This window comes from Schistocerca nitens, chromosome 8, assembly GCF_023898315.1.
Source record: "Schistocerca nitens isolate TAMUIC-IGC-003100 chromosome 8, iqSchNite1.1, whole genome shotgun sequence".
In the NCBI taxonomy this organism is placed as follows: domain Eukaryota; kingdom Metazoa; phylum Arthropoda; class Insecta; order Orthoptera; family Acrididae; genus Schistocerca; species Schistocerca nitens.
Window position 1 is genome coordinate 527,763,907 of NC_064621.1, and position 25,516 is coordinate 527,789,422.

Consider the following 25,516-nt stretch of genomic DNA (forward strand, 5'->3'; position numbering starts at 1 on the left):
AATGAATCTCAACCTGGCACACGCCTTACCAACAATTAATTTTATATGATCATTCCACTTCAAATCGTTAAGCACGCACACTCCCAACGAAACATTAACCGTTCTCAATTATATTTGTTTGTTCCGCTATCATATAATCATATAATAAAGGATCCTTCTTTCTATGTATTCGCAATACATTACATTTGTCTATGTTAAGGGTCAGTTGCAACTCCCTGCACCAAGTGCCAATCGGCTGCAGATCTTCCTGCATTTCGCTGCAATTTTCTAATGCTGCAACTTCTCTGTATACTACAGCATCATCCGCGAAAAGCCGCATGGAACTTCCGACACTATCTACTAGGTCGTTTATATATATTGTGAAAATCAATGGTCCCATAACACTCCCCTGTGGCACGCCAGAGGTTACTTTAACGTCTGCAGACGTCTCTCCATTGAGAACAACATGCTGTGTTCTGTTTGCTAAAAGCTCTTCAATCCAGCCACACAGCTGGTCTGATATTCCATAGGCTCTTACTTTGTATATCAGGCGACAGTGCGGAACTGTATCGAACGCCTTCCGGAAGTCAAGGAAAATAGCATCTACCTGGGAGCCTGTATCTAATATTTTCTGGGTCTCATGAACAAATAAAGCGAGTTGGGTCTCACACGATCGCTGTTTCCGGAATCCATGTTGATTCCTACAGAGTAGATTCTGGGTTTCCAGAAATGACATGATACGCGAGCAAAAAACATGTTCTAAAATTCTACAACAGATCGATGTCAGAGATATAGGTCTATAGTTTTGCGCATCTGCTCGACGACCCTTCTTGAAGACTGGGCCTACCTGTGCTCTTTTCCAATCATTTGGAACCTTCCGTTCCTCTAGAGACTTGCGGTACACGGCTGTTAGAAGGGGGGCAAGTTCTTTCGCGTACTCTGTGTAGAGTCGAATTAGTATCCCGTCATGTCCAGTGGACTTTCCTCTGTTGAGTGATTTCAGTTGTTTTTCTATTCCTTGGACACTAATTTCGATGTCAGCCATTTTTTCGTTCGTGCGGGGATTTAGAGAAGGAACTGCAGTGCGGTCTTCCTCTGTGAAACACCTTTGGCAAACGTGTTTAGTATTTCAGCTTTACGCGTGTCATCCTCTGTTTCAATGCCATCATCATCCCAGAGTGTCTGGATATGTTGTTTCGAGCCACTTACTGATTTAACGTAAGACCAGAACTTCCTAGGATTTTCTGTCAAGTCGGTACATAGAATTTTACTTTCGAATTCACTGAACGCTTCACGCATAGCCCTCCTTACGCTAACTTTGACATCGTTTAGCTTCTGTTTGTCTGAGAGGTTTTTGCTGCGTTTAAACTTGCAGTGTAGCTCTCTTTGCTTTCGCAGTAGTTTCCTAACTTTGTTGTTGAACCACGGTGGGTTTTTCCCGTCCCTCACAGTTTTACTCGGCACGTACCTGTCTAAAACGCATTTTACGATTGCCTTGAACTTTTTCCATAAACACTCAAGATTGTCAGTGTCGGAACAGAAATTTTTGTGGAGAGTTCCTCGTCAAGCAACATTGTAACAGACCTTATAGTTTTTTATGATGCTTGGATTACACAAATTTGTTAAAACGCTTCTTATGAAACATGTGTGTTATGGTGAAAAGTTAATGTTAGAGTAAAAATTGAAAAACAACAATTCATCAATTTATTAACAACCTTAATCAACAGTACGTTTGAAAATCACTTTTATTCCTTATCAGAACGTACGACAGAGACCCTGGTGGGCGGAAAGAGAGGTAGAGGAAGAGGGTGAGGAAGAGGGAGAGGGAGATACTATACAGTGTCAGAGAATAGCCAATGTTTTGGCATATGTTGGCTTACAATCAGCAGACTTACATATTACGTGATAGCACCATATGATTTGCTGAAGTACTTCCACAAAAGATAGATCACCTTTTAATACTGGCACTCTGTATGTAGACAGCAGTTCGATATCAGCGTGCAAAGTCCTCTGTTTTCAAGTATCGTATCAGCTCGATAGGGCAATAATCGAGACGTACATACATTGTGTGGAAACAATGGTAAACTTGAAAATGCTGGGAAACACCATTTCTGTTACGGAAAGCATTCCTCATTCCGCTCAGATGCTTTATGTGTTGTGTAACTCAAGAACTCCTCGCCGTACCCGCTGCGTATATGACATGAAAAGAGTGATATTTGTTTAAAGAAATTATTGCCTGTTTGCCTCAAGGGGTCAGATACCGTAAGAAGCTCATAGCGTATTTACATTCGATTGCCGACGTGTATTATTTTAATTATTGTTGAGCAACTTATGGCGAGATGGTATGTCTTCCTGTTACATTTCTCGCAGGTGATACGTATGTCTAGAGAAGCTTCTGTGACGTTACAAAATCGCTTTCTTTTTTTGGCTTGTCTAGCTTTGCTTAGTCGTGCTAACGCATCTTAACACTCTAGCAATGGCGCCATTCATGTCTCGTACTAGCTCGTATGTGCTAGTCGCTGGTGGTGATGGGAAAGCTCTCCACGTCATGCTTGCAGGGGTCTTAACATGGTGCCTGTCACTCGTTACATGGACCTTCACTCTGCGTCCATTCGATGAACCTGGTCTGGCCGGCATAGGCACCTCTGATGGTTAAGAATTCATAATGTACTGGTGTTTCTCGTTTTCGTAAAAACTGTTTCGTTGTGCATCCTACTTTTACACTCGAGAAAACCGAGACGAACAACGTTCCCAAAATTATATTTTAGCCAGAGTTGACTAGAAGAACATAGACGTCGGTGAAGAACATTCAGAACGGAAACAGTGTGAGACAAATGACAACAGACATCTGAAATTACTGAAGAAGTACCGTAAAACTAAGGCAGATGTTCTGTTGAGAGAACTAGCTTTAGGAAATAAGACAGATGATATTGAAATTATTACTACTGCAACTGCTTCAAGATAATACGTGCAATACAACTGCAAATCCAAATGCTGGGAATTTTTCCATTTTCCAGCATAGTGACAGGCAGTCACGAAGCTTCTTGACAAATTTATAGTACGACAGTTTGGACGGGAGCTGTCCTACCAACTGAGGTACACAGGTAAGACTATCGATCCGACTCCAGAACTGCGAGGGCGTCCTGGAAAGTAATATCATCGTATTTATTATAGGAAAATCCTTATTATTTTCTATTTTTGGGGATCGACAGCCTCCAGATGCTTAAGGGGAGCTTTACTGTCTTTTGGTTCAAAAAATCGATTTTTTTAAATTGCATTTTTGGATCCATAAAAGTGTTGAGAATCTACCCCTGAAACGGTTTTTCCGAATACGGAACCGAAATGTTTGTTATTCGCGGTTGAACAAAAAAATGCATCTGCCTGAAATCGGCCTTTATCACGCACCAGTTTTTTTTGGGAATTTCGACTTTGTAGCAGCGAAAAATTATTCTATGTGCATGCCCATGACTAAAACTGATAAAGTGATCAAGGAGCTTACGACGTACTACGGCTTGGCAATCCGACGGCATTCCAATTTGGTGGAACAGATGAAGAAGGCAATTTGGGTAGCGTATTCCCACAAGTGTTCGACTGATGACCACCCACAACATCAAAATTGTCCGGCTGGGGAAACTAGATGGCGCAAGTGGCGCATTGCAGAGGCTACTGGACATCTGGACGATTATCAACACGACCAGCCGGTCTCCAAAGAAGTTCAAAACTGATTCATCCGATCTACGAGGCCCTTTCGGAGGACGAGTTATTGTACCGGTGCTCGGGAGGAAACACACAAAATTCAAATGGAAGTTTGAACGCGTGTGTTTGGAAGTAAGCCCCCAAGCATTTGCATTCTGTGGAGATTGCGACGTTCCTGGCAGTGAGCAGCTTCAACGAAAGGTATTCAGAAATTCTGAAGACCTTGACAACGATGGACGACACCCTGGGACTCTATTCGACGCAGTTCGCCAAGCATTCGGACGCCCACCGGATTCAAGCGGCCAAAAACCGCTTGTCACCAGCCGTACGAGCGGCTCTGGAGCAGCGCAGGATGGCCTAGATCGAGCAGAACGACCTCTATGAGGAGGAGGGAGGACTAGTTTATGGACCCGGAAGAGCAGATTGAACGTCAGTTTCATAATATTGCATTTTTTATATGTAGTCAAAACTTCAAACGCGTTTTTCTCGAAATGACTTTTTTTTATATCGCGGAATGGAACTTCAAATCTACCGAACCGATTGGCATGATTCTTTGTTTCCGATGAAGCTAACTAAATTGTCTATGAGTTGTACCACTTTTATTCCGATCTATCAACTATAAATATTTTCATTTGGCCGACGAAGTCGAAAAATCGATGAAAAAAACACTATATTTTTTTCAAATGGCCGCCATTTTGTTTCCTATGGTCCAAATTAAGCGAGATACAACTCCTAAAGAATCTTATTTACGTCGCTAACGTCAACTCAATTTTGATTTCAGACGAGCCTGCTGACCTCTGACATACCGCGCGTGGAGGTCTACATCGAAATTTTGTTTCGTCCCGACGGCACTTCCGCCTTTGATCTTCGACATTTCCGGTCGAAAAAATTCCATTTTGTAGAGGAAATATCAATAAATATTTTGACCAAATTTGACAGTGATATCTATAACACATCCCGAGAAGAAAATTCTCAAAGAACATTCTTTTTTCGGGTCAAAGATAGTAAATCTCCCCTTAATAAACATACCCATGGTCCTTAGTAGTCTGTAATGCTATGTTTGCTTAATCGTGCGATAAGCTAATTTCGACTAAGCGTCATTATCAAGCACATTTGTAACATCTGTATTTCATGTCATTTTCAAATCACTCTTAATTACAAGTAAAAAGTAGCCATATCGTTAAATGTATGTAAATATCGTGAAATGTTTGTAATTAAGAATGATTTGAAAAATGACGTGAAGTACAGATGTTACAAATGTGCTTGACTATGACGCTTAGTCGAAATTAGCTAATCGCACGATTTACAGCCTACTGTGGACCATGTTTACGTTTATCAAAAACCCCTAAAGATTCTTAAATAGAACAAGAATTACTAACATTCTACATCTTTATTGTTCGTGTCTGCATATTTATTTATCAATATAGTCACACCGGCGACGAGCGCATTTCTCCCATGAGTGGACCAGTTTGCTGATACCTTCACTGTAGAATATTTGACATTTTGACGGAGCCACCACCCGACCTCTGCTTGCACCGTTTCATCATTATCGAAGTGAAGGCTTCGAATGTGTTCCGTAAGTTTTGGAAACAGATAGAAATAGGCTAGTGATCGTTGACAATGAACCCAAGGCGTCGCATTATTGCAGATGTCGCATCGCTTGTGTTTGATCTGCAACTGTCACGCTCAAGGAGAGGGAGCTCCATGTGTGGACGAATTCTTCGAATCCGAAATTCGATTACAGCGTGCTGTCTCTCACGCACCGAAATAGTTACGATGACACTGCCATATTACAAGCTACATTCGGAGCCCTCTAGTGGCAGAGGGCTTAAAAAATACTGAGCTTCAAAAGCACTGAAGGAAAAAGAAATTACAACACCCAGAAGGAGATGCGCACATAAACGAAAGTTGATAGGGGTGTTTCTCCATCTGAAGGATGACGTCTATTAAAATTTCGCGCCAGTCACACAATAGTGGTGCTAGTAGCACCACTAAGAGGATGCAAATGGCTCTGAGCACTATGGGACTCAACTGCTGAGGTCATTAGTCCCCTAGAACTTAGAACTAGTTAAACCCAACTAACCTAAGGACATCACAAACATCCATGCCCGAGGCAGGATTCGAACCTGCGACCGTAGCGGTCTTACGGTTCCAGACTGCAGCGCCTTTAACCGCACGGCCACTTCGGCCGGCCAGGAAGCAAATCAGGTTTGCTTTGCACTATGTAACGGTCGTGAGCGTTATTTACCTTTGAGATTGGACATGGGGAGTTGATGTCGCCTTTAAGGCGACAAAGACGCCAACACCTTACTGAGTTTGAACGAGGTCGTGTAATAGGGCTATGAGAAACAGTGTGTTCCTTCTGCGATACTGGTGAAAGGCTTGGTAGGAATGTAGCCATTGTACATGTTCATGGCAGCGGTGGTCATGGGAATGCACAGTCGCAAGAAGACCGGGCTCTGGACGGCTACGTGGCACTGCCGAGAGGGAAGACTATCGTGTTCGATGTGTGGCTGTGACACATAGTACTGCATTTGCAGCAGCAATTTGAACAACAGTTGGCACCTCAGTGACACAAGGAACTGTTAAAAACCCGTTACTTCAAGGACAGCTCCGAGCCAGACGCCCTGTAATGTACATTACACTGACCGCAAACTACTGCCATGTGCGACTTCAGTGGTGTGAAACGAGAGCTCATTGAAGGTCAGCGTGGAGGTCTGTTGCGTTCTTTGACGAGAGATGGAGCCTCGGTGCCAGTAATGGCCGTGTGTTGGTTAGAAGGAGGCCATTTGAGGTCCTGCAACCAGCCTGTCTGCATGCTAGACACTGGAGCGATACCTGGATTTATGGTCTGGGATACGATTTTGTATGACAGCAGGGGCACTCTAGTGGTTATCCCATGCACCCAGACTGCGAAATTATACTTCAGTCTGGTGATTCTACGTTTCTGATGCCATTCATGAACAACATTCCAGGGGATGTTTTCCAACAAGATAACGCTCGCCCACATATCGCTGTTATAGCCCAGCATGCTCTAGAGGGTGTGGACATGTCACCTTGGATTGACAGCTCCAGCGTCTTCCACAGAGAGCATTAACCGTCCTTGACCGACCAAGAGCGACAGGCATGGAACTCCATCCCACAAACTGACACCCAGCACCTGTACAACACACTGCATGCGCATTTGCATGCTTGTATTGAACATTTTGGCAGTTACACCGATCGTTAATGTACCAGCTTTTCAGCGTGCAATGGCTTCTCTCGCGCTTACATTAGCCTGTGAGCTCACGAAGTTAATCATTTAAATACCCCGGTGTCCAAAATTGAAGCAACAAACGGATATTTTGAAAGGTTGGTTTTATTTTGCCACAAAACAGTATAAACAGGTGATAGTAAAGTAGAAACAATGTAAAGAATACAGAACGTAATCAGATGCAACATGCATTACGGTAGACAAAAATGTTCTTCGTTTTATTTTTCAACTTAACGGATTTGCAGAGACGTTCTGACAACTGGTTAATGTGCTCAGTATGGGATGTGACCACCTCTGGCACCAGTACCTGTCTGACAACGACGGGATATGTTGTGAATGATGTCATCAATTTCACTTTGAGGCAGTAACACTCTTCTTCCTGCAGAGCTGCTCATGAGTCTTGGAGAGGGGTTGGTGGATGCTGACCTGATGCAACCCGTCTCCATAGTACATCCCTGATGTGCTCTGTGAGATTCAAATCGGGAAGCGAGCAGGCCACGCCATACGTGTAATATCTAGTGTTTCCCAAAAACATCAACCACCCGTGCTATATGATTGTACGATTCCCTACAACATCCACCAACAACTCGCCTGAAACACCCTCGGTTGATTCGGAAAGTATCTGGTCTTTCGTAGCGACCTCCAGGTGGCGACAACGCTGGAACGAACATCCACCCAACAGTACTCACCTGGTACAAGAGCCAACAAAGAAGCTTGAGGGATTCGAACTCCTGCGCCAGAACTTGTCGAAACTGAACTGCATTAAGACGGACCAAGGGCCAGCTTGAAGAAGGGGGGGTTTCGGTCCATCTGCTGAATGAGACTGCAGAGCGGAAAAGCAAACAATATATCACATTCGTAATGAGTACCAACTTCAATCATTTGGGGGTGATGTGAGGAGCCTACTGTATCAAGTGACTCCGAGTGCTCTATACTCGTTTTCAAATTTGGACATCAACATTATAACTTGTGTGTGTGTGTAAAACCATACGATATACTAGTACAGTCTGTTTCAAAAATACTTTTACAATCTTTGGGACAGGTTCGTTAAAAAAAAAAACAAGAAAAATGTTCATAAACAAATATCCAAAGTCCGTCGCTTTCGAGTTAGTAATGAAAGTTTATAATTTAGGTGACTGGAGCTCATAAACACATAAAGTCATAATAAATGCTCGAAATGTCTTCCTCTCACATCTAAACACAGATACACTCGCGTAATCATGGACTGTCACACCCTTTCAGATGCTCCCTGACAATTTCGAATGTTTACGCAGGCGTACATGACTCCTCAATCAAGAGTTTCTACATCTGGGTGATCAGCTGGATAGACCAGTTATTTATGGTTGCCCCATAAACTATAATCCAAAGAACAGAGGTCAGTGAAACGTGCAGGCCATCCAACCGGCCCTACTCTATCTATCCTTCTGATACTAGCCAGTGGCAGATAACAGCCAATGCTTCTTGAATACTGAGACTGAAATGTGCTGGAGCTGCATCAAGTAAAAAGCACATATTGCTTCTTATTTGCAGGGAAACACCTAGTAGCAGATGTTGGAGAATGTTCTGACTAAAGTTCCTGTAGATAGCACCTGTAAGACGTTCTGAGAGAACGTATGGCTCTACCAGACAATGACCTACAATTCCAGCCCACATATTAAACTGATGCATGACGATTGCGATAGGTTGATATGTGTCGGTTGTGGAAATTCGTTATTCCATCTCTCCGACACTTTTCCTCGCCTGTGAACAAAACAGAAGAGACAATCAACGGACTGATAGTTTGTGGTACAAACCATCGGCAAAATTTCTCCCCTGTGGGTGATTGGCAGGTGTAAGACCCTACACACGTTGAAGATGATACGGATACATGAGCTGCTCGTGAAGTATCCTCCATGCTCAATTTTAGCGACATACAACATGCCAGGACTATTTGTCTTTCTCTAATAGCTGGCTCTTCTTTGACAGCCCGTAGGAAGTGCTCTTCCTGGTCAGGCGTACGAGCAACGCGTGGTCTTCCACGACCAATAGTACGAGGTGCATTCAAGTTCTAAGGCCTCCGATTTTTTTTCTAATTAACTACTCACCCGAAATCGATGAAACTGGCGTCACGTCTCGACGTAACTGCCCTGCATACGTACACATTTTTCACAACGCTGACGCCATGATTCCATGGCAGCGGCGAAGGCTTCTTTAGGAGTCTGTTTTGACCACTGGAAAATCGCTGAGGCAATAGCAGCACGGCTGGTGAATGTACGGCCACAGAGAGTGTCTTTCATTGTTGGAAAAAGCCAAAAGTCACTAGGAGCCAGGTCAGGTGAGTAGGGAGCATGAGGAATCACTTCAAAGTTGTTATCACGAAGAAACTGTTGCGTAACGTTAGCTCGATGTGCGGGTGTGTTGTCTTGGTGAAACAGCACACGCGCAGCCCTTCCCGGACGTTTTTGTTGCAGTGCAGGATGAAATTTGTTCTTCAAAACATTTTCGTAGGATGCACCTGTTACCGTAGTGCCCTTTGGAACGCAATGGGTAAGGATTACGCCCTCGCTGTCCCAGAACATGGACACCATCATTTTTTCGGCACTGGCGGTTACCCGAAATTTTTTGGTGGCGGTGAATCTGTGAGCTTCCATTGAGCTGACTGGCGCTTTGTTTCTGGATTGAAAAATGGCATCCACGTCTCATCCGTTGTCACAACCGACGAAAAGAAAGTCCCATTCATGCTGACGTTGCGAGTCAACGTTGCTTGGCAACATGCCACACAAGCAGCCATGTGGTCGTCCGTCAGCAATCGTGGCATCCACCTGGATGACACTTTTCGCATTTTCAGGTCGTCATGCGGGATTGTGTGCACAGAACCCACAGAAATGCCAACTCTGGAGGCGATCTGTTCAACAGTCATTCGGCGATCCCCCAAAACAATTCTCTCCACTTTCTCGATCATGTCGTCAGACCGGCTTGTGCGAGCCCGAGGTTGTTTTGGTTTGTTGTCACACGATGTTCTGCCTTCATTAAACTGTTGCACCCATGAACGCACTTTCGACACATCCATAACTCCATCACCACATGTCTCCTTCAACTGTTGATGAATTTCAATTGGTTTCACACCACGCAAATTCAGAAAACGAATGATTGCACGCTGTTCAAGTAAGGAAAACGTCGCCATTTTAAGTATTTGAAACAGTTCTCATTCTCGCCGCTGGCGGTAAAATTCCATCTGCCGTACGGTGCTGCCATCTCTGGGACGTATTGACAATGAACGCGGCCTCATTTTAAAACAATGCGCATGTTTCTATCTCTTTCCAATCCGGAGAAAAAAAAATCGGAGGCCTTAGAACTTGAATGCACCTCGTATGTGACGCTACGGATCCTATATCGGCATCGCGACGATACACAGCACCGTAGGCTGGATGACTCGGTTGTCTTCGACCTGGAAACGAAGTATGATACAGCCGCGCCGCCTCATGCCCTTGCCATTTGCGCGGCCGTACGTAAAAATCCTCTCTGTTTGCTCTTGAAACGAATATCCTGCCATGTTTGAAAGGAGCACTTTTCGCTAACGAACGACGAATGTAATCAATTATTCCTGGCAACACAACTCAGTCTAGGATACAACTAGTGAAACGGGTGCATTTTAAATAAGTGAAGTTGTTGGACTTTACCTGGAAATCCACTGAACGTTAACTTTCATTAATAACTCGAAAACGAATGATTTTCGGACATATGTCTATATGGTCTTTTCTCTTTCTTTCTGTAAGAGACTTGTACTCAGAGATAGCAATGAAATTTTTGAAGCACCCTCTACATACATAGCCGGCTGGGGTGGCCTTGCGGTTCTAGCCGCTACGGTCACAGGTTCGAATCCTGCCTCGGGCATAGATGTGTGTGATGTCCTTAGGTTAGTTAGGTTCAATTAGTTCTAAGTTCTAGGCGATTGATGACTTCAGAAGTTAAGTCGCATAGTGCTCAGAGCCATTTGAACCACTCTACATACATAATGAAGTAAACGGTACCTTTTTTTCCTTTCGTTTTGCAACCGAATTAATTTTCGTCATGTCTCTCACTTCAACAGATTCTACAAGAACTTACGAAGATTAGAATTTGAATCTAATCAACTTTCTGTATAGAACGATCATTGACTTGGAGTACTGAATTTACTTATCGTGGTCTTGTCTCCTGCAGTTCGATTAAAATGGCTTTGTGCTGACGTGTCAGCGAGTCGAGTGAAACTGGCTAAGCACCAGTCAGTTGTACGTTTTTCTTGAGCGCCACGTGTTCCCTGCATTGCCGCTTTTGTAAGTTTATGATGAGCCTTGTCAAGAATGGTTCGCTGCACAGTGGCACCGCCGCCCCAACCCTTTTCCACTGGTATACTGTCATAATAATTCCTACCTTGGAAGTAACTGGATCCTCATGTACATACTCCGCAAGCCACCGTATGGTGCGTGACGGAGGGTACCATATACCGCTGCTAGTCATTTCCTTTCCTACACCATTCGCAAATCGACCGAGGGAAAAACAGCCGTCTGCATGTCTCCGTATGAGCCCTAATTTCTTGTATCTTATCTTCGTGGTCCTTATGTGTATGTTGGAGGCAGCAGACTAGTTCTGCAGTCAGCTTCAGACGCAGGTTCTCTAAATTTTCTCAACAGTGTTCCTAGAAAAGAACGTGGCCTTCCCTCTAGGGATTGCCATTTGAGTTCCAGAAGAGTATCCATAATACTTGCATGTTGTTCGAACCTACCGGTAACAAATCTAGCAGCCCCCCTCTGAAATGCTTCGATTTCTTCCTTTAATCCGACGTGGTGTGGGTTCTTAATATTAGAACAGTACCCAGTAATAAGTCGCTCTAGCGTCCTATATGCGGTCTCCTTTACAAATGAAGCACACTTTCCCAAAATTCTTCCACTAAACCGAAGTCGACTACAGTCCCCAAAATGCTCGCATGCTTCATGCAGGCTGCAATATTTTCTGGCTGCAGCCACGTGGAAAGATATAAATTATTATTAAAACCTTATTGTTTACAGACAAGAAAACAATTAACCTTTCTGAGTCTTAACGGACTACAGCCACATTGGCCACAGGTGGTCAACCTCGAACACACTGGACACCAGGCTGTGCCAGCGCCCCTGACCGATCGGAATAGGCTACTCACCCGAAGACGATGCAGAATGGGAAGATCTCGAAGAGCATGGAGGCGCTGATGGGCAGGTGCTTCTCCTCGCGCGTCATGGTGAGCGAGGCGAGCGTGAAGGCGCGGTTGTCGAACGTCAGCTGGAAGGTGACGTGCACCGTGTCGAACAGTAGCTCCTCGCGCACCAGCTCGATGCGCATCTCCTTGTGGTAGAAGTGCCTCGCCACCTGCCCAACGGCAAACAGCACCACGTCAGTAACGACGCCAGTCGTCCCCGCCGTTCCTGCAGTGTATCCAGACTGAGGACAGGCGCGGCTAGCGAAGACCTACTGTGCGAATACGGCGCTATAGGCAGGTGGTTACCAACCTACCTTAGACCAATACCCATGATTGCAATCAGACATTAGCTACTATCCCCGTCCAATTTCTGCCGTCTGTTGCCCCCCCCCCCCCTCCCGCACCGAACTAAAATGTACACTACTGGCCATTAAAATGGCTTCACCACGAAGACGACGTGCTACAGACACGAAATTTAACCGACGGGAAGAAGATGCTGTAATATGCAAATGATTAGCTTTTCAGAGCATTCACAAATGGTTGGCACCGGTGGCGACACTTACAACGTGATGACATGAGTAAAGTTTCCAACCGATTTCTCATACACAAACAGCAGTTGACCGACGTTACCTGGTGAAACGTTGTCGTGATGCCTCGTGTAAGGAGGAGAATTGCGTACCATCACGTTTCCGACTCTGATAAAGGTCGGTTTGTAGCCTATCGCGATTGCGGTTTATCGTATCGCGACATTGCTGCTCGCGTTGGTCGAGATCCAATGACTGTTAGCAGAATATGGAATCGGTGGGTTCAGGAGGGTAATCCGGAACGCCGTGCTGGATCCCAACGGCCTCGTATCACTAGCAGTCGAGATGACAGGCATCTTATCCGCATGGCTGTAACGGATCGTGCAGCCACGTCTCGATCCCTGAGACAACAGATGGTGACGATTGCAAGACAACAACCATCTGCACGAATAGTTCGACGACGTTTGCAGCAGCATGGACTATCAGCTCGGAAACCATGGCTGCGGTTACCCTTTACGCTGCATCACAGACAGGAGCGGCTGCGATGGTGTACTCAACGACGAACCTGGGTGCACAAATGGCAAAACGTCATTTTTTTCGGATGACTCCAGGTTCTGATGACAGCATCATGATGGTCGCATCCGTGTTTGGCGACATCGCGGTGAACGCACATTGGAAGCGTGTATTCGTCATCGCCGGCCGGTGTGGCCGAGGTGTTGTAGGCGCTTCAGTCTGGAACCGCGTGACCGCTACGGTCGCAGGTTCGAATCCTGCCTCGGGCATGGATGTGTGTGATGTCGTTAGGTTAGTTCTATAGTGCTCAGAGCCATTGTATTCGTCATCGCCATACTGGCGTATCACCCGGCGTGATGGTATGGGGTGTCGCTGGTTATACGTCTCGGTCACCTCTTGTTCGCATTGACGGCACTATGAACAGTGGACATTACATTTCGGATGTGTTACGACCCGTGGCTCTACCCTTCATTCGATCCCTGCGAATGCCTACATTTCAGCAGGATAATGCATGACCGCATGTTGCAGGTCCTGTACGGGCCTTTCTGGATACAGAAAATGTTCGACTGCTGCCCTGGCCAGCACATTCTCCAGATCTCTCACCAATTGAAAACGTCTGGTCAATGGTGGCCGAGCAAGTGGCTCATCACAATACGCCAATCACTACTCTTGATGAACTGTGGTATTGTGTTGAAGCTCATGGGCAGCTGTACCTGTACACGCCATCCAAGCTGTGTTTGACTCAATGCCCAGGCGTATCAAGGCCGTTATTGCGGCCAGAGGTGCTTGTTCTGGGTACTGATTTCTCAGGATCTATGCACCCAAATTGCGTGAAAATGTAATCATATGTCAGTTCTAGTATAATATATTTGTCCAATGAATACCCGTTTACCATCTGCATTACTTCTTGGTATAGCATATTTAATGGCCAGTAGAGTAGAATGAAAGCCTTTTCTTGGAACACTTCAACTTTTAAAATGATGAAATATGAATGATGTTTAGTTTGTGTGTTTGTTTGTGTGTGTGTGTGTGTGTGTGTGTTTTACAATGAATGATGAAGGAATTCGTGGTTCATCGCAAGTGTTACCCAAAATCCCTTCCCAGATAACAAAGCTAACTATCCTCAGTGAGAGTAGACACTTCTTGGAAAACATCCATTATTACTCCTCTCCATTGCGGCACTTGCTTGACCTGCACACTGCAACCCCATTTAAAACTAAACAAGTTCACATGTTTGCACTGTACTGACTGTTTGTAAATTACTTGATTGCTGCACTCCTTACTTCCGACCTGGCAGAAATTGGACGATTTCAGGCTGTTAGTGATGATTTATGTCTAACCACTCTAAAAATAATAATAACAGAAATAACAATGCTGTGTGCAGCACTATAGTAACCCTTATGTAGTTGCTACTGTGTTGTGCTGGCAATTAATTCATTTATCTGTTTCGAAGCGAGTAAGTAAGCAATTTCCGGACTACTGCAGGTATTACGTACAACTTGGAGAAGACGTTTTCTTGAGACATTCATCATTTGTTACGTAATGTCTCTTTTTTATCATCTGCAATGTACAGGACAAAGCACAAGGTATGTATGTAATGGGTGGGCTGTGTGAGGAATCTGTAATCTCTACTGCATTAATGACAGTAATTGAGAAAAAGTAATTATTGACACTTATATAATCAACATTAGAGCCTTACAAAACTGTGCTAATAGTGATGATCCTTTGAAATTAATTGACAGAAACATAATCGAACCGCTTAGTTTTTACCCCACAGAAAATTTCATTTAATCCCTCAGGCGGCAATTACCCCAGGCTGGGAACCACTGGTCTAGATAGTGCTGGGGCCATTTAAATGGATTCAGGAATGCGGAACGTGACAGGGGAAGAGCTTTAAGGTTCCGCTGTGTTTTGCCTGCAGTTTTCTGATACTCTCTGCTTTGTTTCACTGGAAGGCACTATTCATGCTAGGGGAGGCGAAAAGCATATGCTAATAGTAATGATGATGGATGCACCTATAGAAGAACTCGACACTACGACGAAGTCACAACTAGTTTCCTATTTTCCACCGATGGCTGGTAGGTGCTTGTTCTTCGTTGTTATATACAAACTGATTCAGCTGCCCCTACTGCTGAGTTTTATGCAACCCGCAATCCCTTCAAAAGATTTTTCATATTCTGTCACTTGCTATGCATTAATTATTAGTCCTATAGAAAAAATGAGCAGAACCTTTTTGTAGGAAATTTAACGTAGTTAAATTTTGTACTGGGATGCTTTTTCGCTAGAGGCTGCAGTTTTCGAATTATTAAAGAAACACGTAAATAAGAGACTTTTAATCGCGTTTTTCTTAAATAACTCGAAAAATTGTTGCTTCATGCAAAAATGTAACCCAATACTATAACTTAACTACATAAAATTTCACATAGAACAGTCGTGTTTATTTTTTATGTAGGATTAATAGTCTGCACATAGGGGACGACAGAATACGAAAATCTTTCACATGGTATTTGATGGCTTTGTAAGCTGTATAAAAATCCAGTAGTAGGTTATCTACTTCATAAATAAGTAGTATACGGTACTTACTACACGCTTCTGTAGAATAAATACCTTTCAAACCTCAGCTGAATCGTGCCAGAAGATTAGGCTGTAGGAAGGTACGGAGTGAAAGTAGTCAAAGTACGCCAGCAATCCCACATGCATGTCAACACAATGAGAGAGAGATGTTTATGCAGAACTGAGCTTTCTTGTCGGCTTATCGACATACTGTTCCACCGCAATTTTTTATCTATCTGGATGCATAGAAATTTCATGCATGGAACAAATTCGATGTTAGAGAAATATCATATTACAAAACTCGTTGGTGTGCTCTAGCTATGGGCAACATATTATCGTCTGGGGTACCATGGGGCAATAGCAGCAGGTATCTAAGAATGGTTCAGCTTTACGTTGTATTTCACTGTTAGAGAATCATTTACATTAACTGTTTATTTGAATAAGAGCGACTGAGGCTACACTTCAACATTCTTGTCTGTCAATACATCTATTATGATTTGTCACCTGTAGGTTTGTCAAACTGTTCATATTGGAAAATTTTTCTAGTTCATCTGATCAGGAGTGGAGAAACAATCACTAGCAACTCCACCTCCCCACAACACTACTCACTATGGCACACAACACTGAAACTTGTTTCACATACTCACATGTAAAAAAACGGAATCAGTGCACGCATTTTTCAGTCATATACAGCTATTTGTTCATTTCAGCTGCTGTACGCAGTAAACATTTCTATCAGGGTGTCATGTGCTCGTAGATTACTTGCAGGGAAGATGATTGGTCGTTTACAGAAAAAGCAGCACCTTAATCTGATGTGCTGCTACTTGTTGACAAACGTTTGTACCTGATTGCTTACATCTCTGATGTCGTTCACGATATAGTTGCAGTTTGGTTTACCTTACTATCAGTTCTGCAGTGGCCTTTATGATATAGGTTGCAGTGTAACATATGTTTCTCTTACCTCCCTCGCTAGTCGTGTGATGTAGAAGGCCTTTGACAGGGCCCTCTGGACTCTCCTACTGTGTAGTAGTGGATGATCTCGATGATCTGCTCCATGATGTAATAGTCTTACTGCTTGGCTACCTCATCTGTTTCATGCTGCATTTGGCTTATAGCTTGCTGCTTTGGTCTGTCCAAGAGTCTGGTAAGCCTATAGCTTATCTTCCTAATCTGTTCCATAGTGTAGCAGGGTTAAGGGCTACCTTCCTGATCAGCCCCATGGTAAAATTGGCCTATAGATTATCTCACTGTTCTCACTCATAGTTTAGTACACTTATGGTTTACCTTCCTGATCTGCCCAATGGCGTAGTACACTTATGGCTTACGTCCCTCAACCCATGGTTAATAGCTTACCTCTCTGATCTGCCCCATGGTGTAGTAGACGAAGCCGCGTCGCTTGCTGCGGTAGTGCAGCGTTAAGCCGTGCCGCGTCTCGTTCTCACAGATGAAGGAAGGCGCGCGCATGCGTGGGTACGAGAACTTCAGGTACTCGTGGAGGTTGTCCAGACCTGTGCAGAAACATTCGGCAAGAGATTCCAGTTCTAACTGTACCTTAAAGAATACAAGAGACAGTCAAATGAAAACGAGACAGATGGAAAGAAAGTAAGCAAGCTGTTTTTTATTTCAAAAGAAACCACTATTACTGTTAATATGTTTACCGCTTGTAAGACAACACGGCCACTGACTTCGTGGGAAAACGTTTGTGGTTGCCTACAGAACCACGACTGTATCCAGCCATATACCTCTTCATCTGAAGCAAATTGACGGCCATGAACGTCTTTCTTCAGTGAAATCAAAAACATGGAAATCGCATGGGAGGGATCTGGACGGTAAGGATGATGTGTAAGGGCTTGCCACCGAAATTACTGCAGTGTAGTCGAAACAATATTGGGAAGATATGCCCCCCTCCCCCGAGGAAGATATCCATTATGTATAGTAACATACCAGCAGCTAAAATCTTGAGCTTCTGATAAAGTGTTTATAGGGGAAAGAGGATTATCTTTGCTGCTAGTGATACGAGGCCGTTGGGATCCAGCACCGCGTTCCGTATTACCCTCCTGAATCCACCGATTCCACATTCTGCTAACAGTCATTGGATCTCGACCAACGCGAGCAGCAATGTCGCGATACGATAAACCGCAATCGCGATAGGCTACAATCCGACCTTTATCAAAGTCGCAAACGTGATGTTATGCATTTCTCCTCCTTACACGAGGCATCACAACAACGTTTCACCAGGCAACGCTGGTCAACTGCTGTTTGTGTATGAGAAATCGGTTGGAAACTTTCCTCATGTCAGCACGTTGTAGGTGTCGCCACCGGCGCCAACCTTGTGTGAATGCTCTGAAAAGCTAATCATTTGCATATCTCAGCATCTTCTTCCTGTCGGTTAAATTTCGCGTCTATAGCACGTCATCTTCGTGGTGTAGCAATTTTAATGGCCAGTAGTGTAGAATACACACTGACGCTGCGACATTGCAACAACCCGACGCCTCGGGCTCCCATTCCATCGATCACCTTCCATGCAGCTCGACTTGAGCTCCTCTGATTTTCACGTTTCCAAAACTTAAAGAACACCTTCGCGGACATCACTTCGATAGTGATGGAGCGGTGCAAGCAGAAGTGACATTGTGACTCCGTCGAACATTGTACAGTGACGGTATCCACAAAGCACTCTCTCGTTGGGAGTTATGCGTTCGTCGCGAGTGGCTATACTGACCAATAAATGTGTAGACATGAAGAATAAAGATGTAGAATGTTGATGAAGTTCGTTTTATTTAAAAAGCTTTAAGAGTTTTCGCATAAAATTTCGGAGGCATTGCTTTTCTGTAGGCCCTAGTAGATATGAAAAAATTAGTACAGGATAAGAATAGATGGAGCACAATATCAAAACGGTCGAAAGGTTGATGTCTTTAACAAAGTGATATTGCTGATCTTCTTTTTAATATGAATTATCGGTGTTTGGCAGAAAATGAGAATAATAATAATAAAACAAATGAAAGATTAGTACCAAAAAAGGAAAAAAAAATCTCCTGATAGCCTAAGAATTATTCCCATCAGTGTATAAAAAATTACATGTTTATAATAAATTTAATATATTTTTTGAAATGAAAACATGTTACAAAGTTTTGTTTTATTCCACATTCTTGAATATAATTATTTGCTTGCTGGAGATATGAGGAACAAAAAACCTCTCTCTCTCTCTGTCTCTCTCTCTTTCTATCTATCTACGAAGGTCGTTCAGTAAGTAATGCCCCACATTTTCTTAAATTGCCATTAGTACACATAGACAAACATTCTTGTTGGTGCTTCACTTTTGATGTTTATTCTGTGCGCCGATGAAGTTTCGAACCGTTCTGGCAGATGGACGAGTCGTAGCACAGCGTCAAAATGGCGTCTATATGCGACTCACGTTACAAGCAGCGTGCTATTATTGAATTCTTGTGTGTAGAAAAAGAAACCGTGATGAACATCCATAAACGTTTGTGTGCAGTGTTTGGCGATGATGCAGTTGATAGGAGTACAGTTGGGCGATGGTAAAGAAAGTTACAGTCCCAGGAAATGCAGAAACAGAGCTCCATGATCAGCCACGCTCGGGACGTCCTGTCACAGCCATTGCTCCAGACATGTTGAATCGTGCGGATGCCATTATTCGTGCCGACCGGCGCATCACAACTCGACAATTGGCTCTACAGTTGTCGGTCAGCATTGGAAGTGCGTCTGCAGTGATCGAGACTCTCTGATACTCAAACATGTGCTCACGATGGGTTCCACGAATGCTCACAGCAGACCACAAGATTCAAAGAAAGGCCATTTCATCTGAATTGTTGGAGCGTTGTGAGACCGTCAGAGAGGCCTTTCCGTCACGAATCGTTACGGAGGACGAAAGCTGGGTGCACACCACTTTGCGCCGGAAGTGAAAAGGCAGTCAATGGAGTGTCATCATCCTCATTCACCACAAAAGAAGACATTCAAGTCAACCCTCTCTGCCAGAAAAGTCATTGTGACAGTCTTCTGGGATTGTGACGGCGTCATTCTCATGGATGTGATACCAAGAGGGTCAACCTTCAATTCAGAGGCATACTTTAAGACTCTGAATAAACTCAAGAACCGTTTCCGACGTGTTTCATCGGTCAAGAATCCATCAGAAGTCTTGCTCCAACACGATAATGGACACCCACACACAAGTCTGAGAACCCGGGATCACATCGCCAAATTTCTTTGGACGTCATTGCCTCATCCACTCTACAGTCCAGACCTCGCACCCTCGGACTTTCATCTCTTTGGGCTGCTTAAAGATCCTCTACGGGGAACACGCTTTGAAGATGACGAGAGTGTCAGTCATGCAGTGAAAACATAGTTACGCCTACAGGACAAGAGCTTTTAACAGCAAGGAATACATGCTCTTCCACATTGGCGTACGACTATAGAACGTGATGGAGACTACGTGAGAAATAGGACATGGACAAGACATGTTGATGTATATTGTCACCGGATTCTGACTCTTGACAATAAATATGTACTGAGGAAAAATATTTGGGGCATTACTTACCGAACGACCCTCGTATCTATCTATCTATCTATCTCTCTGTCTGTCTATCTATCTATCTACACTTCAAAACACTGACCAACTGACATCTTCCTGGCAACACCTACTCTTACATGAGCTATTAAATGTCTTAAGACACGCTTTTAATCTTTTATCACATGCCTGTCTGAAGCAGATTGCTTATTTTTTACAGTGTAATCGGCACCACTCCGGTTTGTGGAAAAATGATTTCAGACAATTTGCTTATCCCTTTTATAATGCAAACATGCTTAGACCACGGTGTACGTCAACAGCCTGTGACGTGGAGTAGGAGGGTAGACAGGTGACGTACCGTTGAGGAAGTCCCTCATGTGGCGACCCAGCACGGAGAGGACCCGGTCGTAGCCGTACTGGCTGACGAAGCCCACAAAGTGCACTCCCATCTGGTCGAAGAACTCGCGCTCCGTAATTCCCAGCACCTGCAACGGAACGTCGTCACACCTGAAAATTGCTGTCACTCACTCGAGGCGCCGGATTAACATTGCCTTGCTTCTCGTGTTGAGACCAGTTCAAGTGCACGTGCACACGCACGCACACACCCACTCTCACACACAATCACACACACACACACACACACACACACACACACACACACACACACACACACACACATTATACAGGATGGAATGCCTAATGTTTTCACCTCAGATTAAAATCAAATGGCTCTGAGCACTTTGGGACTCAACTTCTGATGTCATCAGTCCCCTAGAACTTAGAAAGACTTAAAGATGTGTGTGTGTGAAATCTTATGGGACTTAACTGCTAAGGTCATGAGTCCCTAAGCTTACACACTACTTACCCTAATTTATCCTAAGGACAAACACACACACCCATGCCCGAGGGAGTACTCGAACCTCCGCCGGGATCAGAACTACTTAAAGCTAACTAACCTAAGGACGTCACACACATCCATGCCCGAGTCAGGATTCGAACCTGCGACCGTAGCGGTCGCGCGGTTCCAGACTGAAGCCCATAGAACCGCTCGGCCACGTCGGCCGGCTCACCCCAGATTACTTTTGGGCCGATAAAGACATTTGTAATCCGTTTCCACCAAGATGGACAGTGACCAGGGTGTCATGAAAGAAGCAGCAATGCGTTCTCGCAACTTCATTAATGATCAAGATACAGGTATAAAATCTGATTTTTTTTAATGAAACCATATCGTTTTTGCCGCCAGAGTGGCAGATCTAGATGAGACAAAGTCATTGATATAACTCTTGAGAACCTGGCGTAAAATACATCTCGTAACAGAATTAAAGGATCACTTTTTCGAAAACGCTATTCCGACTCGTAAGTTTGAAATTTGGCTGAAAAGTGCCTACAACCTTCCTTTGTAATGGTGAAAATTTTAAATCCCTGTGAGGTTGCCCTTGGGCTCGATGACGCTTCAGACAACAAGATGTCGACACACGAGGAAAACAGACCACAGCTCAGAAGTTAAGGGTGGGTAAACGATGTCACACTGGCACCAAATGTCACCACAATTCATCCAACACCACAATGGGCGAGTCACACTATGGAAAGGTCGTCACAGGCTCTGTTAGCCACATTTCACCCCCTACTTTGTCGTCTCTGCGTTGGAGGTCGGAACCACGACGCCCAGCGTTGAAATTAGGTTTTCTTATCGGAGGCCAAGAAAAATATTTCAGACAGACTGCCGCTCAGAATCGAAACGAAAAGGCCTAAGGGAGCGGCGTAAAGGGCGTCAATGAAACCACCCATTTTCTTGGAACGTAGATTTCCACACATATCGCGTTCGAAAACGGCAGTTTACAGTGGAAAGAGCACCAGGAAGACGTTCTTGACAACCTTTGGCGTCGTAGATACCGCCTGGGTGATTCAACACTTCTCGACGGATAGCAAGGCGCTATAACCCTACTGAAAGTGAGTTCAACCCTTTGGAGTGGAGTGTGATTGAAACTTTTGCTCTGGTGCGCAGGGTGGAATCACTGGGTACCGCTCAAATCCATTCGATGAAATTTGAACATGATTCGAAGCAACGGACTGTCCGTATAGTTTTTCAGTTCTGTGGCGTGATCATAGTGGAAAACGACGCTGACACATGGGTGAATAAAATGACAAAGGGTCCCTCTAAGGCTGCTCTGAACGACAAAATCTTCCGTTTCACCTGCCCACAATTATTGAGAATTTTAAAAATGCACCTTTACTGGGAAAACCTGTGAAGTAGCCTGATTTGCCTACAGATAGGCAACCGTCTGATACACCTTTGAGGCCAGTTGCCTCCAGAGGAAGGGACTCCCTTTATGCCACTCTCCCCCTCCCCGCCTGGCCAGCCTCTCCCCCCCCCCCCCCCCCTCCCGTGGTGTGTCTGAAATGTTATCCTCGACCATCCTTTTTTCGCATGTGTCGACGCCTTGCCGTTGCGAGGTCCCATGCCTTTGCACCGTTACAAAGTAAAGTTGTAGGCACCTTTGAGCGAAGTTCCATACTTTGGCGGCATTGCATTGGAATTAGGCGTTTCAAAAAGCGATCCTTTACTTGTATTGCGCAATATATTGTGGATAGACATACGTAAGTACAAGGAATGTAACTGTGAAGAAACCTTGAGTAATAGAAGGAATTCTTCAACTGATCAACGAGACGGGAATTCAGCTTTATAAGTCGTTTATGAAAGAACTAAATGGAATTTGCAGAGAGGTCAAGGCTAAATAGCGGCAAGGAACATGTGGCTAAATCGAAAACAAATGTACATCCGAAGGACTTGTTCAGCATACCAAAACAATTACAATAACCTTTGGGGAAATTTGAAGGAAGGGTGTCAATGTTATTACTGCAAATGGAATTCCACAGTCAAACTCAGAGGAAACAGTAGGCAGGTGAAAGGGTACACTGAAATCGTCTACGGTCGGGAGGAACTGTTTGATGACGAGACAGAAAAAGAAATGAGAGTCGATATGGAAGATGTGAAGGATCTAGTATTAAAGTCGGAATTTAAATGAGCTCTGGAAGAGTCGTGATCAAATAAGGCATAAGGGAAAGATAAATTTTCTTCAAAATTTCTGAAATCATCATGTTAAGTGGCGACCAAACGACTATTCAGTTTGCTGTGTAGCATATATTAGACTGGAGACATACCATCAGACTTTCGGAAAAATATCATCTAAAAATCCCGAAGATAGCAAGAGCATACAAGAATGACAATTATCTCATAATCAGCTTAGCAGCTCATGCAGCCAAGTTCATGTTAAGAATAATACATAGAAGATTGGAGAGGAAAACAGAGAAGCTGTTAAATGGTGGTCAGTTTGGCTTTTGGAAAGATAAAGGCACCAGAGAGGAAGTTCTGACTTTCTTCTTGATAACCAGAAGCAAGAATTAAGTAAAAAGAAGACACATTCATAGAAGAAGTGTTCGACACTGCAGAATATTCCAATTTGTTTTAAATTTTGAGAGTAATAGAAGTGAGCTATAGGGAAAGATGGTTAATATACAATATGTACAAGAACAATAAGACTGGAAGACGAGGAACGAAGTGCTCGCATTAAAAAGTGTATAAGACAGGGATGCAGTCATTCGTCCCTACTTTTTAATCTATACATTTAAGAAGCAATGACAGAAATAAAATAAAGCTTCAAGAGTGCAGTTAAAATTTTAGATGAAAGGCTATAACTGATAAGACTCGAAGATGACATTGGCAGTCTAACGAGTACGTAATATGGCTTGAGAGTACACTGAAGAAAGACGGAAAGAATGACAAGTAGCAGAAATGAGATCAGTGATAAACTTAACATCAAAATTGGGACTATAAAGTAGACGAAATTAAGGAATTATGCTACCTTGGAAGCAAAATGACATAAGAAGGACGAAGGAAGTAGTAAATAAAATGTAGAGTAGCACATAAAAAGAGGGTATTCTTGGCCAAAATAACTGTGGTAGCATGGAACATCGATCTCAATTTGGGGAAGAAATTTCTGAAAAAGTATGTTTGGAGCACAGTAATGTATGGTGGTTAATCATTTTGGAAAATCGGAATGGAAGAGACTCGAGGCACCGAAATGTCGTGCTCTAGAAGGAGGCTGACAGTTCGGTGGATTGATAAGGAATGAAGAAGTTGTGCACAGAGTAGGCGAAAAAACTGACATACGAAAAATAGAAATGAGAAGAAGGAACAGAATAATAGGATACGTGTTAAGACATCAAGGAAAAACTTTGATGTTGCTATAGTGAGCTGTAGAGCGTAAAAACTCTGAGATTGGAGGTAGGGTAAGGTAAGACAGAATAATCCACCGTTCTTAGTGTGCCATAGAATCATACGGATACAGGAATGTGTGCAGCAAGAATTCTATTTACTGGCAAAACCGTCTTGACCGCAGACAAGAGAAGCATCCTGGATGGTCTGTCAAAAGGGATGGGGTAGGGGGTGGGGGTGGGGGAAGGGAAGAATTCCGGTCAGATGCGTTGACTCCTACTCACTCCTCTCTGGAAACGTCCGCCCCCCCCCCCCCCCCCCCCCCCCTCCACACCACCACCCATCCAAAATTCCGCACCATTACTCGACCAGCCAGGAGCGAACATTTAAGTGCTGAAGACAGACCTAATGAAGCAGCAACGTCAATAATATCACCATTATCTGTAAGACCGATTACACTTTAACGCAGACCAAAAACTGGTCATCCTCAGGAGACATTCGCAAATATCGCGTAACACCGCCTCTAGCATTGATAGTGGCCTCAGTGCCGCGAGGGAGAGAGTCTGCAAGTTTGTTCATGTGTGCCATATCCGATTCAGACTATGATGGAGCCAAATATTCCCGGAAATTTCCTGTGGCATTAAGATCGGATGATTTCGCGGGGAAGCTGAGGTGTAGTAGAGTGCGTGAGTGTCAAACCCGAAACGTACACGTGCAGCCCTGTTGAAACGACTGTTGTCATCTTGGAAGACAGGAGCATCATCAGCATAGTCATTGGAGAAGTAAAGAAAGGGGAACATTTAATCACCGGGAATGTACAAATAAACATTCCCGTTCATGTTCATGGTAACCTGAATGAGCGGGGTGCATAACACTACAGAAGCAAAAAAATGTTCAAATGTGTGTGAAATCTTATCTGCTAAGGTCATCAGTCCCTAAACGTACACACTACTTAACCTAAAGGACAAACACACACACACCCATGCCCGAGGGAGGACTCGAACCTCCGCCGGGACCAGTCTCACAGTCCATGACTGCAGCGCCTTGGACCGCTCGGCTAATCCCACGCGGT

General features: G+C 44.1%; 1 protein-coding gene across 1 annotated transcript in view; it reads right to left on the reverse strand.

The window, feature by feature from the left end:
- The window catches only part of LOC126198786 (soluble guanylate cyclase 88E), a 122,247-nt gene that overhangs the window by 86,883 nt on the left and 9,848 nt on the right, over positions 1 to 25,516 (reverse strand). The window contains exons 2-4 of the mRNA XM_049935356.1: positions 20,587 to 20,713; positions 17,060 to 17,214; positions 12,081 to 12,286 (exon numbers count right to left, since the gene is read on the reverse strand). Of these exons, the coding sequence (XP_049791313.1) occupies positions 12,081 to 12,286; positions 17,060 to 17,214; positions 20,587 to 20,713 (488 nt within the window). The remainder of the gene's footprint in view (positions 1 to 12,080; positions 12,287 to 17,059; positions 17,215 to 20,586; positions 20,714 to 25,516) is intronic.